The 22,409-nt window shown below is 37.9% G+C and overlaps 1 protein-coding gene across 5 annotated transcripts; it reads left to right on the top strand.

Moving 5' to 3' along the window:
• The first annotated feature begins 41 nt into the window (after positions 1-41).
• Positions 42-21,783, top strand: LOC108998843 (vacuolar protein sorting-associated protein 52 A-like). 5 transcript variants are annotated; one of them, XM_035694848.1, is made up of 21 exons: positions 42-300; positions 2,246-2,340; positions 2,542-2,599; positions 2,858-2,953; positions 4,225-4,326; positions 7,516-7,599; positions 8,253-8,333; positions 8,643-8,786; positions 9,565-9,656; positions 14,926-15,007; positions 15,357-15,539; positions 16,731-16,846; positions 16,950-17,008; positions 17,218-17,318; positions 18,343-18,393; positions 19,414-19,593; positions 19,688-19,822; positions 20,084-20,158; positions 20,760-20,817; positions 21,022-21,292; positions 21,564-21,783. In XM_035694848.1, the coding sequence occupies exons 1-21, from the start codon at positions 250-252 to the stop codon at positions 21,664-21,666; spliced, it is 2,217 nt and encodes a 738-aa protein (XP_035550741.1). In that variant the 5' UTR covers positions 42-249; the 3' UTR covers positions 21,667-21,783. The 5 variants fall into 5 exon arrangements, 4 of the variants coding, with proteins under 4 accessions (XP_035550741.1, XP_035550742.1, XP_018831107.2 ...); XR_004802571.1 differs by having other exon boundaries at positions 47-300; positions 21,022-21,459; positions 21,564-21,638; XM_018975562.2 differs by lacking the exon at positions 42-300 and adding an exon at positions 486-1,575 and having other exon boundaries at positions 2,252-2,340.
• Positions 21,784-22,409: the final 626 nt, after the last annotated feature.

Genomic DNA, 22,409 nt, shown 5'->3' with positions numbered 1-22,409 from the left:
AGAAGAAAGAAACCGATAAACTCGTACCAACACAACTTACACGGCCTAATAGGTATCAAGGTTTTCCTGTCATGGCCTCACTGTAGAAGAAGGAGATAACACGGCATGGAGGCTAGGGCTGGTGGCTGAGAGTGGAAGTGATGAACTCGAAGCCAACAGAAGCAATGAAGTGTTTGACTATAACTCAACTGGGAACGCACCGTTTGAAGAAGAAGGAAGACCGATTGAAGACGCACCGTTTTGCTGAGGATGAAGCACACCGTTTCATCAATTGGAGTTAACCGCAACACACCGTTCCGAGTAACTACTTTATTTTTAGAACATTTCATTTCTTAATGAATTGTTATTTTATGTCTGAGTCTGTTATTTTAAAAGACACGTGTCATCTTTTTATATGTTTAGTTTTTATTCCTGCGTGGATATGTGGTAAAACGGAAGGAAAAGAAATTATCTGATCATTGTAACTAAAATCGTACTGGAACGTTGGAGGTCAGGTCGAGGGATCCTCGAAAGAACCCTTTTATCTTTTATTTTCAATCAAATTGGCTCTGCCATTTTCACAAACAGTTTCTGCGCATTTGCACTTCATTACCTGCATCTATTTACAATCTCACCCAGCCATTTACAAACCCAAGAAGCAGAGTCATTACATTTCCTCCTGCAAAGACAGGAAACAATCGCTGAAATCTGCTTGAACCCTACTCCCTCAGAGTGGGAAACTAATTTCTAATAGACGTTTAAACAAACAGATAGTGACCCCGACCATATTTGTCATGCATGAAGCTTTGCAAGAGATATCTCCACATTACAAATAGTCATCAATATGAGCCCAGGGAACATAAAGGGTTCGTACACACCTGGTTCTTGAAGTGTGTTCTATTGGTTATCCCTGTAGAATGCAAAAAGATGGTTGCTTTTACCTACAAACCAAGTCGAATCCGAAGTAAACAATATAAATATTCCCGAAGAGTACTTTGTGAGAATAGAGTCTCAGTTTCAGCTTGAACAAACGACCGTGTTATTCCGGCACTTCAACGGAGAAGATGCTTGCTTTTACCAACAAACCAAGTCGAATCCGAAGTAAACGATATAAATATTCCCGAAGAGTACTTTGTGAGAATATAGTCTCAGTTTCAGCTTGAACAAACGACCGTGTTATTTCGGCACTTCAACGGAGAAGACAACGGGGGCTTCAGAACAGGCGCCAATGGAAGACGCCGGAGGACGTAACCACGGGAGTTGGGGGAGCTGAAATGGACTGGTCTAAACTTACAAGCATCGGGATTCATTTTTTCTTTTTAAAAAATTAACCCCTTTTTACTGGTCTAATGACGTGGCAGAGTCACGTCGGCGCGTAAGAAAGTGCCTGTGAAATGGCCGTGGAAGTATAAACGCAATCCATCTAAATCTAGTGTTAAGAACAAAACAAATTATCCGATCTGAATCTGAAATTCTCTTTACCTTCAAGGCTTCAATGCCTAGAATCTGAACATTTGCTACTGAAGAAGCTCTCTCATTTGTATTCATTCTCTGAGGCACTTCATGATTATGGCCGATGTCACGATGAGCAATGTGGTTAGGCTTCACATTTAAAAATTTTCAGTGATTGATCGTTTGACACTAATTCATAGCTTTTCGGATGCGCATGAAACCAAATTTTTTACTGGTTGTATGATCCAATAGATTTGTGTGCTCCTTCTGAAGCCAGTATATATTGTTCTTCTTATTAGTTCTCAAGAAACCCCAGTTATGTTTGCTAGCATTTGTTTCCAGACCGGGCAGCACCTTGTACCCATCGAACACTAGCTTGACAGTCTGAATTGAAGAGCCGAAAACACCGATTGGTTCATTTGATAATCTCAATCTTTTACATTTTGAATGGAAACCAAAGTTATTTTCGATGGCATGTTTTGCCATTCAACATAGCCACAGTATAGAGATTAGAAGGCAGAGGATCTTCGTGTCTTAGGCCTATACTTCCTTCAAAACATTCCACCAGATTCCAAAGCGACTGGGTAATTGAGAGAGAAGTTATACAAGCTTTTAACCCATTCAACAAGTACACGAATACTAGGATTAGGAACGAGCAGTCAGGAAATAGAATATCACAGGGTCCTAACCTTTTGTTGGATCAACTTTGATTATGCGCCTAGCAGTACACCGCTATCCTTCTTAACCAATTTTTGTGCAACCAGTATGTACTCGCCTATTTTCAGCTTTCTCTTTATCTGTCTTATGCTTGTAGGAGCAGTCTTATGGAGAAACGAATGATGCTCAGAAAAATGTATTTGATTTAGGAGCTTTTGTTGGGGACTTGACTATTGAGGAGGATGTGAGCAGGTATAATCGGTTGCATGAATTATTGTTACTTGTGCATTATTTGGAAATGATTGATCAGATATCTTGTCTCAGCACATTGATGAGTTTACAAATAGATTATGTGCATTATTTTATTTTTATACAATGTCAGTTTTCATGAGCTTCTAGTCGAAATATGAAATATGGAATCTTGAGAAGACATTTGGTTGCCATGTTATGTAGTGATGACATATCATTGGAAGGCCTACAACAAGAGCTAGAAGAATGTAAAAATGATGATGTAAGTAATTTCATTATCATTTTTTTTTTTGGACTTTGGATGTCCCTTCTCAAATAGCAATGCATTTACCAATGTTTCTTTAAGATGCAACTATTTTTTAATTGTATTTATTTATTTTTTCTCCTTGTACTTTTTCATCTTGTTTTGTTGTTTAACTTGATTTTGTTTTGTTTACTAGAAAATGTTTTCTTATGTTCTTTTTATAGGTTTATGTAATCTTGTTCCCTCCCCATGTATTTGGTCTCTTTAACATCATAGGTAGTTGCAAACATACTATCAAAAGGTGCGAAATTAAGGGAGTATACAAAGGGAGTCGAGAACAATTTACGGCAAGTCGAATTTGATTCTATTCAGGTTTGTGCTTACTGAAAGAAATACTTTCACCTCATCATTATTTGATTTATAAATTTGTATCTTCTGGGCTTTGCTTGACGGCAGTCTGACAATTGCCTTATATAGCACATACTACCATGGTGTTCACAGCATAAAGCGGATGCTTTGTTGCAATAAATCCTTTAATTCTTTGTTTACTAAATATGGTGCAAAGAGTATTCTCTTTTATCTTAGGAGGTCAGCTCCTTCAAAATAGTCTGATTTCCACTTCTTTATCAGATAATTTTGTTCAAAGACTTTGGTAGTGTAGCATTACATCCCTATATAGATTTTCTTCTTAAGGCACTTTCTTATTGGATGGCTAATTAATGCACTTTCCAAGTCAAGGTAACACAAGGGAACTCCTAGTGCAGAACCGAACATTGGGTGTCCAAGTCCATAACTCAACCTAGTCCCCCCATCTTTCAATCATTGTACATGAGACACTTTCTCATTTCATTAGAGTTTACAAAATAAGCCTTACCTTTTATGTCGGCTCTACTTGAGCTACTTATATGACAGACAAGAAGAGTTTTTAACTAGCCTGAATGTAAGGTGATAATAATTGGGTGGGGGAACTTGGTTCCTATGGGCCACGGAGCATAGCTTCAATGTTAAATACTTTTCAAGAGGATAGCGTTCATAACATGTACATTTTGATTATAAAAAAACATGGACTTTAGTTGGGTTTATCCTTTGAGAATTTTGCTTGGATGTCACAAATGCTCTCGATTCTGCAGCCAATTAGACTTCAAAGAATTTTGCTGTTTTTTGTTCTTCTTGCTAGTTGGGAGTATCGTTTTGTGCACTTGAGTTGTGCCCCTCCTCGATCTTAATAAAATTTGCATTACTTAAAAAAAAAAATGTACTTCATTTATCGTTCGTGAAGCTTTGGCCATTACACTTGCATTTTCAGAGCTCCTAAGTTATAGTTGCAGACACATTGTTGATGTTGCAGGCTATCTCGTATTATGTATATTTGGAACTGCGAACAAGCATGTATATGCACATCAATGAAGAGTAAAATATTTTTTACCTGTTGGAATGGTTGTCATCCTTACTGTATTGCCATCACAACACTATACAAATTAGATGATTAGACTTTAAACATGTAGTGTGATTTGTTTTCAATCATTGTAAAGTTTTGTGTAGCAGAGATACTATTCCTTTTTTATCATGAAGAGACAAATTAGATGATTAGAAGGTTCACTTTTCTTGACTGCTCTGGTCCTTCTATATTTCCTCCATTGCAGGATTATATACAAGAAAGCAATAATTTAGTGTCTCTTCATGATCAAATTCGTGAATGTGACAGCATCTTGTCACAGATGGAAACTCTCCTTGGTGGATTTCAAGTATGTTGGCCCTTTCTTGGCAGTGAGCTAATGAAAACTTGCATGCAGCTTCTTCAGTGAGACTGTTTTTATATAATATATGTTAGATATTTTTTAAAACTAATGAAAAGGCTTGTTAAGCATATTTGTCTGAAGGTGAGATTGTGAGTTCAAGACACATTGTCTTAGCATGTAACTTACCAATCATAAAAGGGAAGAAAAGAACTCATTGGCTATCCTACTTATCAAACAAAAAAAAAAAAAAGAACTCATTGGCTATCCTGCCTATTTCAACAAGATTATAACATTGCTATGCAAAACTTTCCTTATTATGATTTTGTTTGCAGTGCTACTATATATATTTTTTTATATAAATAAGCGATTGTATTAATAGAATAGGCATAACCCAAGTACACAAGATGATATACAAGAGAAAACACCTATTTAGGAAGGAGAAAAGGAAATAAGAAAATCATGCAGGTCTAAACCATTAAATCTATAGATATGGCCCATAGGAAAAACGTTCTAACAAAAAAAGATCTAAGATCCTCAAATGATCGCTCCTTGTCTTTGAATACAAATAGGAACCATCTTCCACTCGGCTTTGATTTGTGGAATACCTCCTAGATTTGTCCAACAAGCCAAGAGCGCCTCCACTGTGGCTGGCATAACCCACACTACCTCTAATCTGTTGAACACCTCAACCCATAACGCTCTAGCAACATCACAATGCAATAGAAGATGATCAATAGTTTCGCCGCTCTTCTTGCACATGTAGCACTAGTCTATTATGATCACCCTACGTCTTCACATATTATCCGTCGTCAAGATCTTTCCCAGTGAAGCTATCCATGCAAAGAAAGTCGCTTTGGGAGGCGCCTTATTACGCCAGATCCTCTTCCATGGAAATTGAGTGTTCTGCACCTGTATGAGAAACTTATAAAACAATCGAACCGAGAATGTGCCTTTACTTGCCGGTACCCACAACTTATCATTTCCTTGGATGCTCGGTTTCACAGAATACAGAAATCGAAAGAACTCCTCAAAATTACCAACTTCTCAATCTTGAGCCGCCCTGCTAAAGATTATGTTTCACTGTATTTGATCCCCAACTATCACCATCAAATCAGCCACTAAAGCTTTTTTCTCATATGCCATCCTGAATACTGAAGGGAATAAATCTTTTAGTGTATTATTTCTACACCATACGTTGCTCCAGAATTTTATTCTAAAACCATCTCCCAACACAAGTCTAGTGTGACGAGAGAACACCTCCCATCCCCGACTAATATGCTTCCAAATCCCCACTCCATGAGGCCCATTTACCTTTTTACTACACTTACCCCACTTCCATATCTATAATCAATCACCGACTTCCATGGAGCTTCTGGTTCAGTGTTATATCGCCACAACCATTTTCCAAGTAATGCCCTATTGAAAGTCTTTAGATTTCTAATACCCAACCCTCCTATGGGAAGTGAGGAACATACATACCTTAGTTCATTTGACTAGATGGAATTTAAAGTCATCCCCCATGCCACTCCAAAGGAAGTTCCTGTACAGTTTCTCAATCCGGATTGCCACACTTGCTAGAATTGGAAATAGAGATGTTCCTCCATTGTCCTGATTAAAACCTCTCCCTTCAAACACAGCCTCCCACAGTGCCTCTACCAACCTCCATCCCTGACCCTCCTTCTCCTCAGGTATAAATATAAAACTGCGCCGGCTACCACTACCATACTCTACAATCGCCATCTATCAACCGCGAATATTTGAACATCTCTGTGCAATGAAGCTAGGATGTCCTTCCCTTGCCATGGTGTAAAAGTCCTTTCTTCCTTCCTTTTGACACTGCTCCAAGGATTTAGCAACCCATTGCTCCATGGGCAGCCCCAACTTCAACTCCTTCACCACCTCCAAGCTTTTCTCAGTAATACACAGAGAACTTCCTACCTTTGATATTGAAAAAACCTTGGATTCTATCACCACATGTTTAAGGAATTCCATCCTGACCACCTATAACCTCTAACAACAATCACACTCTCACTGATGTAATCACCAAACCGTTGCCAGAAAAAGAACTATCATTTTTCAAGCTCGGGGTTTTTCTTGATTTTACATCTCACCATTGTCATCCACTTAAAATCATATATTTCAAGCAATAAAGGAGATGGGTGCTTTTGATCGAAGACTCATTTGACTTATACCCAAAATGTATTCCAAACAATAATTAGGCATATGAGGTACCAATCAACTTATTATTTATGTGCAGAGTTAATCTTCATGGTAAATGCTTGTAACCCATTGCCTTATCAATGGGGATAAGACCCAACTTCTTTTACAGTCGTACTATGCCCATGAAGTCCAAGAGCAGACTAGTGCATGAGCTGTTTATTTCTCTAGGTTCCTTCCCACAATAGTCTATGGATATCCTAAATATTTAGATAGCACTACTTGGATCCCACACCCAGCATCTTGTATGAGTAAAGAATTTTTTTTTTTAATTATTTTTTATGTCGAGGAACCTCTTCAAGGTAGGGCCCTTCAGACCCACCCTTGCAGAATAAACCCAATCCCTTGCACAGCACCCTCGGAAGTTTTCCTACACGGAACTAGTTAAATCGCTGGCTTTTCACCAGGGGTGTGGTCCCAAAGGATTGTTTGCACCTATGAGGTGTTGAACCTTGGACCTTGAAAGGAGTGATACCTCAAGACCAAGGCCTTCACCACTTGGGCCAACACCTTGGGGTTAGATATGAGTAAAGAACTAATAATTAGTAATTGGTGGAATATACAAAATATACATTTTAGAAACTCTGATTGCTTTTTGCAAGTGGACTATTCACAGGCTGTGAAAAAGAAAACATGGATAGTAGGCACCAGCTTCATTTTGCTGTTGCTTAAAGGATATGTTGGAGGGCGTGGTCATTTGTTTCCTACAACCATTGTGAACAATGATAGTTGTTTTGTTTTAGCTGTAAGATGTGTAACTAAAATGCCATGAAAAAGCTTTTGATGTATTTCAAATAATATACACTCTCTGTTTACACGTTGTTTTGGATTGATTCTTTCAGCATGATTTGTTATTATAATGTTTTGTTTCATATCCATTGCTATTCTTGCATTATATTTATTTCATTGAATCCTGAGCACTTGGGTTTGTTTCTTTCACTTTTCAATGGTGGTGTTCATGGACGTTTTATTTTCTAGGCTGAAATCGGTTCCATAAGTTCAGACATAAAAACCCTCCAGGAGAAGTCTATGGATATGGGTCTGAAGCTTAAGAATCGTAAGGTATTATTGTTTATATGTGAAGCTATGACTTATTGTTTAGTTGGAGTTTCAATTTTGAGAATCACAAGAACATGGCTTGTGGATCATATCAGATCTTAGTGATGCTTTCATCTTGTTACTTGTCCATGTAAACCGTTTGATCCAAGATATCTTGTGTGGAAGGAAAGTGAACCAATTTAGTTAGACAATAAACGCGAGAGTAGAAAAAAAACTCTACTCATGTAAAGTTCCATTTAGGTATAATTTGTGCTTTTTCTTAGATACTCAAATCCCGAATCTTGGTAATGAAGCGGGCATAATAATGATTCTTCAATTGGTGCATTGTTTTATAACCTGTTTGGATTGCATTCACTTTCTTTTCTATTTTGGATGGGATGGGGAGGCAGGACTCTAGGATTTATTTTGAGTTATTTTTTGTCAGCTTGTCATTGTACTTGATAACGGTCTCTGTTTCTTGTAGTCACCATGTGCATAACTGAAAAAAGTGTAAAAATTGAGGACAAAAACAGTTTTGAAGTTTTTGTCTGAGCAATTTTCCTGGAGGTGGGTCATTAAAAAATTCCGAAGTGGCATCTTTGAAGTTAGTATATATAAACCATTCTTTTTTTCTCATGTGCTATAAGTAAAAGGATTGTTTTCTGTTCTTTGAACAGGTAGCTGAATCAAAATTGGCAAAATTTGTTGAAGACATTATAGTTCCTCCACGGATGGTTGACATAATTGTTGATGGAGAGGTATCACTGGTTTCTGTATGAAAATTTTTTTTCCGTTCTTGTTATAATTGATATTGTTCCTTCTTAGTGTTAGTTTTGGGACTTCTCGTAGTCATCCAAAAACTCTCTTGTTTAACCGTCCTTGTCTTTTCTCAAATCAAGAAGTTTCATTGATTAACCTATCAAAAACGATTATCAGGACTTGGTTACTATTAATGTGTAGGAAGTGAATTATGGAACAAATATTGATGAAGGTGATTTGTGAGCATTCTACACCTGTGCTGTCCATTTTGTTGCTGTTAACATACTTGCAATGGAATTTTTGTCCAGGTCAATGATGAATTCATGAGAACTCTTGAGATTCTAAGCAAGAAGCTGAAGTTTGTAGAAGTGGATCCTATGGTCAAGGCTTCAAAAGCTCTAAAAGATGTTCAACCTGAGCTAGAAAAACTACGGCAGAAAGCAGTTTCAAAGGTTATTGACTAGGATTTCCTGATGCATAGGCTGATGATAATTAATTATTTCCCTTTATTATATACACTGTACATCTCTACAATATTACTAAGACTAGTTTGATGCCCTTTACAACATCATGCATATCATATACACGAATCTGTAATTGCTTTGCTGTTTTCACCCATGGAGATATTTATATATGGATGATACCTTGTTTATACTGGTTAGTATTAATTTCTAATAGCTAGTCATTGTAACTTCAAGAGGAGATAAATAGAACAACCGTCCTTAGTAACAAAGTCTTGAAGCTTAGAGTCCTTGGCGAACCCAAAGCTTTGTTGACATGTAGAGTTTGACCCTATCATGTTGTCTATTTCAATCATACTAACATATGTTGGAAAATACTACAATTTGACATTTTGGTTATTGGTATGTAGGTTTGATACTCGAGCATAATTACATCGAAAAAGAGTACAATTGCATCAACTTTTAATCTAGCATTTTATTTTGTCCTCTAGCACAGAAGTTGAAGACTGAGGTAATGTGCTAAGACCAAAGATTGCCATGAGGACAGGAATTAAGGACTCTCTTGAACACCTTTTCTCCTGTTTAGTTGCAGGTGTCGGTAAACCTAGGAAAAATTTCACACATTTAATGGGGATTAGACATATAAATTGTAAAGTATTGGGGCCGAATGCTTAATGAATCAAATTTTTACAGTTTCCATTTTCTGCCATATTATCAGTGGATTAATGATCACATATGAAATCTTTATACTGTACCGATCTTTCCGCAGGTCTTTGACTTCATTGTTCAGAAGCTTTATGCATTGAGAAAGCCCAAAACAAATATCCAGATCCTTCAACAGAGTGTTCTTCTAAAGTACAAGTAAGTAGTGTCTAAATCACTTTCTTAGTTCTTACATTTTCTCTCCGTACATTTTCTCTCAACGATGGAAAACAAACACTTGTTCTCTCAACTGAGTTTGGGTGGTCTGTGACGACGTTACACGACTGAGTTCTGGGTGTTGGTGTGCTTAGAATGGGTTTTTCAAAAGACGTTGCAATAGAATCAAAATTTTTTTCACTTGTGAAGGAGGGGGGTCTCTTGGTTATTACAGAGAGAAGCTGAAGGGTGGTATCAAAGTTGGTTATGAGACTCTCAACGGTGCAATGGCTGGCAAAGGCCTTGGAAGCTTGCATGAAGTAAGAAAATAGAGATTTCTTCACCATAGTCAATGAAGGCAATCGCAGTTTTATAGCGCAACGCTGTTCGAATGGTCGAGGCCGCTATATCGCGGTGGTGGAATATGGTGGTGGTGGTAGGAGGAACTTTATATTCGTTCTTGAGGAGGAAGGTAGAGGGTGGAAAAGGATGGGGGAGGCTTGTGGGAGTTTATTCACGACGGGAGGATCACTTATAGTGATGGAGCAATGAAGAGATCATAGGTGGCAAAGGTCCAGCCACAACCTCACTCATATAGGGAGGTGCTGATGGTGGAGCAACCCAATGAATTTTGAAAAGGGGACAACAGCATGGAAGGGCAGAGAGGTACTGCTACTAGGAAGGGTAACGGACATGGCTCTGACAGAGATTTTTGTCTAGTACAGTGGCAGGGTGGCGGTGGCAGACTTGCAGGTGGCGTGGCTGAGGGGGAAGTCCTTAGTACACTGTTGGACATAAAGGCTTAGTTGAACACTTTACAAAATAAGGCGGATTGGCTTATAAGGGAGGAGGTGGGCTTGGAAAGAAGTGTGCCTTGTGTGGGTTTGAGTGTGGGATCAGATCAGTGTAACAAGGGCCTGGGCCTGTTAACTCAGGGCCCTAGCCAATTGGGCGCTGTAAGGCCCCAGTTAGTTGGGCTTGAGCCTGTTAGCTCAAGGCCTCGTCCAGTGGGGAAAAAAGGGGAAACCTCAACTGCTGTAAGGCCCCAATTAGTTGGGCTTGAGGCCATTAGCTCAAGGCCTCAACCCGTCGGGCCTCTTCCAGTTTGGAGGATTCGTAAGGGGGGTGACCGTCGGCCCACCACCAACGGAAACCTCGCAACCTTGCCGAAGAAACCATCAAGTGCATCGCGACCAGCTGCGTTACCATAGATGGTGGTCCAGAAAGCCCCGACATTCGCATTCCCTGTTTATTGTGGCCAGAAAACGCCAATAAACACCCTGGAAGAACCACTTTCTCAGGCGGAGGCCCTACATCAACCTGAGGAGCATTTTGAGTTGCTGTCGGAAGGAGGGGACGAGATGAGGATGGATTTCACTGAGGATAGTGTCAAGGTTGTTGTAGAGGGGCTATCTCAAATGCTTAACCCCATTGGTGGTAGTGATGTGGTTCTGGTTCCTGAAACACAAATAATAACTCCAATCTCTGGCAACGATGTGGAGTTCAATATGGGTACTGTGGTCGAATAGGAGGGTAGAAATATTTTTTTTTAAGGGGGGGGGGAGGAAGGGATGTCATCGAATTCGCAGTGGGTTTCTAGAGAATGGAAGCCCATTCCTCTGAATTGTATGTTACCAAACGAGTTCAATGTGTTTGACTGGGTACTCCGAAAAGTAAAGGAAATTCAACACTATGTGAGAATGGAGTGTGTGGATTTTGAGGAACAGTTTATGGCTCTTCTCACTGCCATAGAGGTGGGTCACTCTCAGTCTAAGAAATCTAGAACCAAGAAACAGTGGGAGCTTAAGAGACTTAAATGGTCGTTGAACTATGAAGGCAGCTCAAGCCATGATAGATCTAAAGGGAAGGGGATTGTATCTCCTTTATGAAGCTGAAAATTGTGTCTTGGAACGTCCTCAGATTGAATGAGGCAAATTAGCGTCTTCGCATAAAAACTTGCTTCGGGAATGGAAGGCGGACATAGTATGTTTACAAGAAACCAAGCTAAAATTGGTGTCCAGGAAAATAGTGCGAAGTGTTTGGAGTTGTCCTTATGCAGCTTGGGTCTATCTGGCATCGAATGTGGGTTTGGGTGAAATCTTAGTGATGTGTGATAGAAGGGTGGTCGAGAAAATAGAAGATTTTTTAGGGTACTACACTGTGGCTTGTTACTTTAAAACTGTGGAAGATAATTTCTTGTGGGCTTTTGCAATTATATATGGGCCGAATGTTGACAGTATCAGAAGAATATTATGGGAAGAACTTGCTGGAATACATAGCTGGTGGGACCTCCCCTGGTGCATAGATGGAGATTTTAACGTCATAAGGTTCCCTAGTGAAAGATCCAGAGACAGGCGGTTGCGCCCAGCCATGACAGAATTTTCAGCATGTATTTTTGACTTGAACCTGGTAGATCTTCCTCTAATAGGGGGCCCCTTTACTTGGTCCAATAATTAAACGTGGTCTCGGCTAGACAGATTCCTAATCTCACCGAATTGGAAAATGCATTATCCGGAGGTGTGTCAAAAGAGGTTGTCTCACCTTTGCTCGGATCATTTTTCCATCTTGTTGGATGGTGGTGGTATCCAAGGCGGACACTGATATTTTAAGTTCGAAAACATGTGACTTAAAAGTGAAAGCTTTGTGGACAGGGTAAAGCAATGGTAGTCATCTTATCAATTTCATGGTACCCCCTCCTACATACTTGTAGGCAAACTAAAAGCTTTAAAGAATTATTTAAAGCTTTGGAACTCTCAATCTTTTGGAGACATAGGGGAGAGAAAGAAAACCATGGTGGAGGAGCTACAGGACTTTGAAATGATGCTTAAGGATAGAGTCCTCTGCCCAAAAGAATTATCGCGAAAGGTAGAGCTAGCTTCAGCTTTGGAAAGAGTAATTTCATGAATTCTTATCCTTAGTTCATCGCTCTTATAATGTATTTAGGTGTTCTATTGTATACTTCCTGTGTACTTGGTACTTGCCTATTTCATTCACATCAATAAAGTTTATCTCTTACTTATCAAAAGAAAAAAAAAAAAAAGAGTAATTTCTCTAGAGGAGATCTCTTGGCGTCAGAAGTCAAGAGCATTATGGTTGAAAGAAGGGGAGCGAAACACAAAATTCTTCTACAGAGTGGCTAATTCTCATAGGAGAAATAATACTATTGAGATGTTGAATATCAATAGTATAGACTGCATGGAGGCTTCTGTGATTCGGGATCATGTGGTGGATTTCTTTGAATAGTTGTTTACAGAATGAGAGGGGTGGAGGCCAAAGCTTGTTGGACTTGGTTTTGATTCTATTGAGCCACATACATCATCTTGGTTGGAGAAATCTTTTGAGGAAGTGGAGGTTTATCATGTAGTAAGAAGAATGGTTAAAGACAAAGCACTAGGTCCAGACGGCTTTTCGATGAGATTTTTTCAAACATGTTGGGAGGTAGTGAAAGATGATATAATGAACATGTTTTAGGAATTTTTCTCGGATGGGAAGTTTGAGAAATGCCTAAATGTTACTTTTATTGCATTGACCCCAAAAAAGATTGGAGCATCGGAGGTGAAAGATTATAAGCCCATTAGCCTCATTATTGGGGTATACAAAATTATTTCCACGGTGCTCACAAACAGGTTAAGGGAGGCCTTGGGTAAGATAATTATGAAGCCACAAAGTGCATTTGTAAGGGGTCAACAAATCCTGGATTCAGTTCTTATAGCTATTGAATGTCTGGATAGCAGATTAAAGTCTAGTATCGTAGGAATTATATGTAAGCTAGATATGGAAAATGCATATGATCATGTAAACTGGGAGTACTTCTTTATTTGTTGGAGAGATGTGATTTTGGGGTGAGATGGTGTACGTGGATCGGATGGTGCATCTCAACGGCAAGGTTCTCAGTTTTGATTAATGGCAACTCATCTGGCTTCTTCAGTAGTTCTCGTGGCCTAAGACAAGGAGATCCGTTGTCCTCACTTCTCTTTGTTATTATCATGGAGGCCCTTGGTAGGATGCTATTGGCCGTGGTTAGTAATGGTTTTGTGGTTGGATTTTCGGTAGGTGATCCTAATCGGAGCCTTATTACTATTTCTCATTTATTATTAGTAGATGACACACTAATTTTCTACGAGGCAAATCAAAACCAGCTAAGGGCACTGAAGGCACTTTTATTATGCTTCGAAGCAGCATAATATTTGGGATTGCCGTTGGGGGCTGCCTCACTGGCTTTATCAATTTGGGATACAGTTATCGAGAAAATAGAACGAAGATTAGTAGGGTGGAAGAGATTGTACTTGTCGAAAGGAGGCCGGGTGACTCTAATCAAGAGTATTCTCTAACTTGCCAACTTATTTTCTGTCTTTATTTCCAATTTCACCTTGTGCGGCGGCACGGGTTGAAGAACTCCATCGTGATTTCTTATAGAGCGAGATGGGATACGAATTCAAATTTCATCTAATCAGTTGGGTTGGGGATAAAAAAAATACGAGAACTTTCAATCGGGCCCTACTTGAGAAATGGCTATGGAGATATAATATGGAACCGGAAGCCCTATGGAAATTGATGGTTGATTGCAAACACGAAAGCTTGTGGGGAGGTTGGTGTACTAGAGAGGTGAACGAGGCCTATGGAGTGGGGGTTCGGAAGCACATTAGATGAGGGTGGGGGTGTTTACTCGCCATACTAAATTTGTGTTGGGTGCGGGTACTCGGATAAAATCTTGGAGGGACATATGGTGTGGGGAGGAGGCTCTAAAGGATTCTTTTCCATCTATTTTCCGGGTGGCATGTGATTAAGAAGCTTCAGTGGTGGACCTCATGGTTTGATCGGGGGACCAAGTCCAGTGGAACATCACCTTCCAAGATTGGAAAGTAGACAGTTTTGATGCTTTTTTCAGCCTAGTGTATTCCGTGAAGCTGAATGGACTACGAGCCAATAAGCTGTGGTGGACACCTGCAGGTAAGGGGCATTCTCGGTTTGATCCTTCTATAAGTCCCTTACACATTTACCGAATACTCAATTCCCATGGAGAAGACTTTGGAGAATAAGGTGTCCCCCAAAGCACTCTTCTTCACTTGGACAGCTGCCCTAGGCAAGATTCTGACCAATTTAGCCCACATTTTCTTTTCTACCTTTATATACTTTATATTATATAATCACTGGTTTTTTTTTTTTTTTTGGGTAGGGAAGGGGGTTTAATCATGGGCGTTTCATAGTATTATATGAAACGTGGCAATGATGGTTTGCTGTGTACTATTCTACCTTTATATATTCTATGTAGGTATGTTGTTTCCTTTCTCAAAGAACATGGCAATGAAGTATATACCGAGGTCCGAGGAGCATACATTGACACAATGAACAAGGTTAATGCTAATGAATCATCTCTCTTTTAAACTAGCATTGTTCAGATGAGGACTTAAATGCTCACTTACCCAATTCTATCTTTATGAGGACTTGGCAGTGGTCATTTGCTTTAAACTGTTTGTTACCTTGGAAGTTCCTAGTGGTGGATGTACTTCGGATATTCAATTTTTTCTACGGAATTTTTACTATATTACACCTAAGCTCTCCTAATCACTCTCAACTTTTCTAGCACATTTTGATAGCTAATCCAGTTGTGCATGTCTTAAAAGGATCACGGTAATTTTTTCATGCAGATGCCTTGGCATTGATATTTTTGTAGAGTATTGAGTGCAGCTTCATTCTTTTCAGGTCTTAAGTGCACATTTCCGTGCTTATATTCTGGCTCTGGAGAAACTACAGTTGGATATAGCAACATCAAGTGATTTGATTGGTGTGGAGGCAAGAAGCACTGGTCTTTTTTTAAGAGGAAGGGAACCCCTAAAGAACCGGTCTGCGATTTTTGCTTTGGGGGAGAGGATAAAAATTTTGAAGGTTTTTTTTTTCAATATATACTTTTAATTCTTTTCCCTGGCAGCTGTGAAAAGGGTTTGATTTGTTAATTCCTGTGGAAGTAATGCATGTAGCTTCTCTTGGCAACCCCACACTTATATTTCAATTTCAACTCTTTGGGCATTGATCTCTTTCCTTTATGAAAATTTTATTCTGTAGATTGACAATAATTAGTTGCTTCCTTTATATAATGTAATTTCATCCACACATTAAAATTCCTAGTAGCTAAATTTTACATTGTAATGCTTAAGGGAATGATTCAAACATACTTCCAGCGTATATAAGTTTCCTTCTTTTTCCAAAAAATTCCTTTATTTATTAAAAGATTTATATCAGTATTCAGTGCAAGTGAATTCAACTCAAGTTCAATTTTTTTATTAGCATTACAGTTTCTAGTGACTTGTTCAAAACTCTTAGACAGATGCATTATATTCTTTACATGAGTTGTGGAAAAGTCAGTCGTGCTCTAGTGTACCTGTAACTTTTCACTTATTCAACCAATTGTCTTCTATATAGAGATTTTTTGAGTTGGACCTTTTTCACTAGATTTCTAGTATTTTTTGGTTTTATTTTATTTTTATTGGTATAGATTGCATATATATGGATCTTGTATCTAAAGAATTGAACTATTTTTATCTGGTGAAATATTTAGTGCTCAATTGGATCTAGAGATATGTGTACGTTAGCGATTTCTTCATTGAGCATCTTAGGAATTTGAGGTTGGTTGGAGATTGGACTATTTTGGACAAATATTCCTCCTCCTCAGCTGCTGGATTCTTGGACCTTAGTGATCAGATGATGAATTTCATTTTTCCTTAATGCAGTTAATTAAAAACATCAGAGGATGAAAAATTGTAAAAGAGGATTAAAATCATCAGAGGATTAAAAACATGTAGAAACTTACTAAGTCTCTGCACTTCTTGATTAGTTTTGTTAAAAGAATAATTTATAGTATAACTTGTGTTCTAAAAGAACTAGTTTATATGGTTCAATTTTGGGGTACATTTTTGGAACTTGCATCTTATCCTTTTTCATATATTTCATACTCTCATTTGTTTCTTTTTGTTTTTTTTTGTTTTTGTTATAATTTTCAATTTTAAAAATGCATCTAAGACAGTTGTGGTAGACACTGTTACTTAATTGCTTTCTGATGCCATGGCTTGAAATTATCAGGAAATTGATGAACCTGCTTTAATTCCTCATATAGCGGAAGCCAGCTCCAGCAAGTATCCTCATGAGGTGCTCTTCAGGAGTTTGCACAAGCTGCTTATGGATACTGCTACTTCTGAGTACCGTGGAGTTTGCTCATCCCATTTATACTGTTTTCCAAATGATCACGAATTCTAATCCTCTCATGATAAACATTTTGACATTTTTGTCTCTCGTCTACAGGTATCATTTCTGTGATGATTTCTTTGTTGAGGAATCCATGTTTTATGAGATTTTTGCAGGTAATTTATGAAATGAATTCCAGTGGTTCTTATCACGTTCTATTAGAATTATTTATTAAAAAACACTGGAGACCATGACGTGTATGTGTTTAATTAAAAAAAACCATAGTTAAAAAAGAACATGCATTGAAGGCATTTTTCTTATATTTGTTGTCCGAAAGCAAATAAGATAGATTGGTGATTTTTCACATTGTCTTTGAGATTATCAGGTCCATTCGCTGTCATTGATGAGCATTTCAATTCAATACTTTCAAATTGTTATGATGCTATTGGCTTAATGCTAATGATTCGGATAACACATCAACACCAGGTAGTGATCCAAACTCTAATTATTATTATTAGTATTATTGTTGTTGTTGTTGTTGCTGTTGTTATTGTTGTTGCTGTTGTTGTTGTTCTTCTCCTTCTTAAGTCAAGAACAATTATCAAGATGTTTAAGGGATTCAGAATTTGTTGCCTATTGTACTTGTTCGTTACCGGTGCTGTGTCATGCCTTCTGTACGGTTGATGCTGAGTTCTTCTTCTACTTTTTCTTCTCCTTCTCCTTCTCCTTCTCCTTCTTCTTCTTATTATTATTATTAAGTGAAGAATAAGTATCAAGATGTTTAAGGGATTCTGAATTTGTTGCCTAATGTACTTGTTCTTTACCGGTGCTGTGTCATTGTATGATATTTGCCTTTTGTACTGTAGAGGCCTAGGCACATCTGTATATGTGCATTCTGTATGGTGTACCTCAGAAGTTGACTAGTTGATTTTCATTGCTGCTCTATCTGATGTTTCAGTTGCTTGCCAGTCAATTATATAGGTGTCTGCATCGCCATGGCATTGCTATTCTTCATCCGATTGAGTTATTATTTGCTTGTATAATAATTGGATTATATGCTACACTGAAATTTCAAATCACGTATAACATTAGAATATCTTTAAGAAATTTTCATATACACGTTAATGCTTCTATCCAAGGAAACAAAAATCCTTTTAAGCATCCATCTGATGTTGGTATGTGGATTACAGGGGGGATTGAATCCCTTATCCTCGTTCAAGCACTTGTTTTTGCAAAAAACTTACAAATCCTGTGGGAAATGATGCTTGAAATAAGTGTGGGCTGTGATTGATTTCAGAGTGTGGACTCAAATATTGGAAAGGCAAATATATTTTTAAGTGATTTTTTTCTGCATACTATCCTATTCAAACATATTTCTGCCAGTCTTAGAAATGGTACTTTTGATTTTAGCGGAGTGTCCAATACAATTATCATTATCATTACTCAAACTGTGTTGAATAGTGATACTGTTTGTGGTTAATTTGCTTACTGACATTGTTTTCCTTCTCAGCTCATTATGTCACGGCGACGGATTCCATGCTTGGATTTATATCTAGACAAGGTCACTGTCTTTTAATATGAATATCATGTTTATCTTTTGAGCTTCCTTGTGATGCTACACAGTTCGGCCTATAGATACATTTGCACAATATTTGTAACTAGGAAGAGGCTGCCCCTGATACTTGAAAAGGAGCAATATAACTAGGAAAGTGGTCAAGGACCAAAACATTGAAATAATTTTTTCTTCTCTCCAGTTAGTTTCTCCATTTTTATGGTCATTAGCTTTTATTTTATTTTTTTCCCATCAGAGATAAATTAGATAAATTCTCCTGTGCACGTAAAAGAGCATACCAGATATGAAAGAAGAGGAAGAAAATATGGTTCTTGAATTGACATTTTCTTTGCCAATGAACTCTACCTAAGGATCTAATGTTGTAGGGTGAAGACCTATTGGCTGCATTTATAAACTACACTGACAGAGGTATAAATGAGAACCAATGTCTTCTTTGCCTCCTTGTCTACCTTTATTTGTCCTGGCAATGCTTCTAAACAAGTTAGAAAACCTCCTTTCCATAGCCAGCTCAAAAAAACATCTCTTCCTATCGCTGCACTACCAGGTGACCTTATTGGTCTATATCCTTTCTCGTACCACTTTAGGCCATTTGGATCTAATGGCTCACTTCAGATTTTTCCGGCCACCAAATTTTGGATTCAAAAACAGGGAGTTCTTCATGGAATTGGCAGTATGATGTTGTCATACTTGCATAATACTTTTTAGTTTGGTTCCAACCATTTGGGGAGTATTCTTGTTGCTCTCTGTGACTTTTGACTTGCCAATTTTCCTCAATGTTTTTCGTGTTGATTCTATTATCCATTGTCTAGAATGGCTATTTACTAAATCTAAGATTCTTTAATGTTAAGTCTTCAATATGGACAAGCATAAGGGGACACCAAGAAAGGAAAGGAGGTCCTGCAAAATGGGACGGGAGTAGAAAATTGTTGAAATTCTTTTGGTTTGTGTCTTGGAACTTTCCTCACCACAAATTAAAATGCTGACCTATTCTGAACTAAACTTGAGCAGGTCAATATTTCCCTATGGCCCCGTTTCAAGATGGTATTTGACATGCATCTCAATAGCCTGCGCAATGCAAATGTTAGGACGTTATGGGAAGATGATGTTCACCCTCACTATGTCATGAGGCGTTACGCTGAATTTACAGCTTCACTAATCCGCCTCAATGTTGAATATGGAGATGGGCAGGTTAGCACTGAGAACTGAAGTTGTGAAATATATATACATGTTTAGTTTTCTGATGAGATCGGCTACTAAAACATGTTATTCCTCAACATTGCAGCTTGAATTGAATTTGGAAAGACTGAGAATGGCAGTTGATGACTTGCTTATCAAGCTTGCAAAAATTTTCCCAAAAACAAAACTACAAATTGTGTTTCTGATTAACAACTACGATATGATAATTTCTGTTTTGAAGGTAAGTATTACCATCTCATTCTGTACTGGGAAATGAAATCTACATAATGGTAAAGGTGGTGGTTTGGGCGTGTCATAGGAAGAAAATTTTCTTTTCTTCCTATGACAAATTTTCTTTCCAATAATGTTCTTGGGCAAGTTTGCTTCCATTATAATTCCTTTTGGATGGACAGCATATTCGCTCCTATATGTTTCTCAATAAATTTGCAATGTCGTCGGGCTGTAAGTCACTGTGAATTTTATTATGTTGGTTGGATTTCAGGAAGCTAGTCCAGATGTTGGGAAAATTCAAATGCACTTTGAGGAACTGCTGAAGAGCAACACTGCGTTATTTGTGGTAATTGTTTACCAATAGCTTTTAGACAATGTTTAGATGCAAAAGGAAAACTTCGTTATTGATCTTGAAAGAATTTTAATTAAGATAGCCAGCGAAACTTCCTTTTTTGTTTTTGTTGTGTATGGTTATTATTAAAACACATTGGGAAGCCATGCTGTTGATATAATTACTTTTAGAAACTAAATATTTTTTCTAATTCAATGATGACTGCCTATGTACTGTTTGTAGTGTTCTAAGACAGTAGGGAGTGTCCCCATCTCCTTGCAACCTTTGTCTTGATTCCTGTCTCAACAGACGGTTGATATTTTCAACATAATCCTCTTTTAGAATATTGTATTGCTTGAAACACTAAAAACAAAATTGATGTGTTGCATCAGTGGCAAGAACTGCTTCCTTGACTGATCCCCTCAGGAAGCTCCTTGGGAAGTGGGAACTAGTTGATATGTGCAAAATGTGCTGACAGCTGACATAAAGTTTGAAAACAATAAAATGCCTATTCTGGAGCTCTCTTTTGTTTAGGCCTTTCTGCCCTTATGCCTTTTTCTGCCTTCCGCCTTTTTTTGGTTCGCAATTGTTTTTTTATTTGTGTTTCTCCTTGCAGGAAGAGCTGCTACTAGAGCATTTCAGTGATTTAATAAAGTTTGTAAAGACCCGAGCCTGTAAGTATTTATAGAATGAACTGATGCAATGTATCTATAGCTTATTATGTCTATTTAAAGGAAATGAACTAGGTGTTTCTCTTGCAAACGTCCTGTGCACCTGTGCTTTTGCCTATTTATATCAATATAATTTTTACTTGTAAAAAAAAAAATGTTCATTTAAAGGAAATGGACTAATTTTGCAAGTTGTTAACTTGTCATCAGCGGAGGACCCAAGTTCTGGTTCTGAGAAAGCCATAGCTGTGGGGGAAGTTGAGCTACTTGCAAAGGACTTTGGAAGTAGATGGAAAGCTGCAATAGAGCTGATGCATAAAGATGTCATAACTTCTTTCAGCAACTTACTGTGTGGCATGGAGATTTTGAGGGCTGCGTTGACTCAGCTGCTGCTCTATTATACGAGGCTCACGGACTGCATAAAGAGGATTGTTGGTGGGTCCTCGCTGAACAAGGATCTGGTGTCCATATCTTCAATCATGTATGAAATTAGGAAATACTCCAGGACCTTCTAATTCCCCATTGTTCTGGCTGTACGTGTTTTGATAATCCCATCGAATTTGGATGGTCAATTTTTTAGGATTAAAAATATTTAAATTTGGGTTAATATTTCTTCTGATCTGCAACAAATACTATATAAATGAGATGGTACGTACGGGCCCTCTTTTTTTTTTATGAAAAAAAAAGTACATGTATTTATATACACATGGGATAGGAAGCCTTACATTTTGAATTTTCCAATCCCGTTTCAGAAGGTTCTCTCTCTCTCTCGCGCGCGCGCGCAAAGAAGCACACACTCGTGCATGTAAAGCAAACAGATATAACTCTGGTTTGGACTCTTATGTATTCGGCTAGAGCAAACGAGGCATTGTGTAAAGGAAAATTACCAGCCCTTCTGATTACGTCAATTGTATTTTGTCCGTGTGACGACCGCAGATGTTTGTCATGTATTAATGTAGAACATCTTGTCATGTAGCCTTGGGATGGATTCGTACGTAGTTTGATATTTGTACTGAAACACACATGACATGCGCGTGCGCGCGCAAATAACTATTAAGCAATATTTGGGTATTTCACATGACCTTTCCACACTAACGTGGAGATCATCAGTAGTTGTCATCGGACCAAAAGTCACTATATTATATTATAAAAATTCTTATTATCAGTCACTATTTACTACCATGCATTCCACATCTTATGTATTATATTTAGTTTTACTCATAAGATGCCGTTTACCATTTAGTGGTATGTTTGAGAAAATTTATTTACAGTCTTGAGTGGGAGATTGTGTGTGCAGTTTCATTGATGAATATAGGTAAAAGGAAAAAAAAATATCATTTTTAAAAATATATTATTTTAATTTTAAAATCTTTTTAAATATAATTGTATAGATTTGCATGAGTAGGATACTGTACGTAAACTCATGTTGTTTTAAGAAACCTCATGCTGCATGCATTCTTTGAACTTCATGATCTCCTATTACATATTAAAATGAAAATTCCAATTTACAGTATGTAAAGTCTGCGTGGCTGAGATTGATCACTCTTATTTTTTATAATCTGAAACTGCTGAGAGAGAATGTTTCTATTGAATAGCTT

This window comes from Juglans regia, chromosome 10, assembly GCF_001411555.2.
Source record: "Juglans regia cultivar Chandler chromosome 10, Walnut 2.0, whole genome shotgun sequence".
Classification (NCBI taxonomy): Eukaryota; Viridiplantae; Streptophyta; class Magnoliopsida; order Fagales; family Juglandaceae; genus Juglans; species Juglans regia.
The sequence above is the reverse complement of the archived record's forward strand: the minus strand, read 5'-3'. Positions and strand labels throughout refer to the sequence as shown.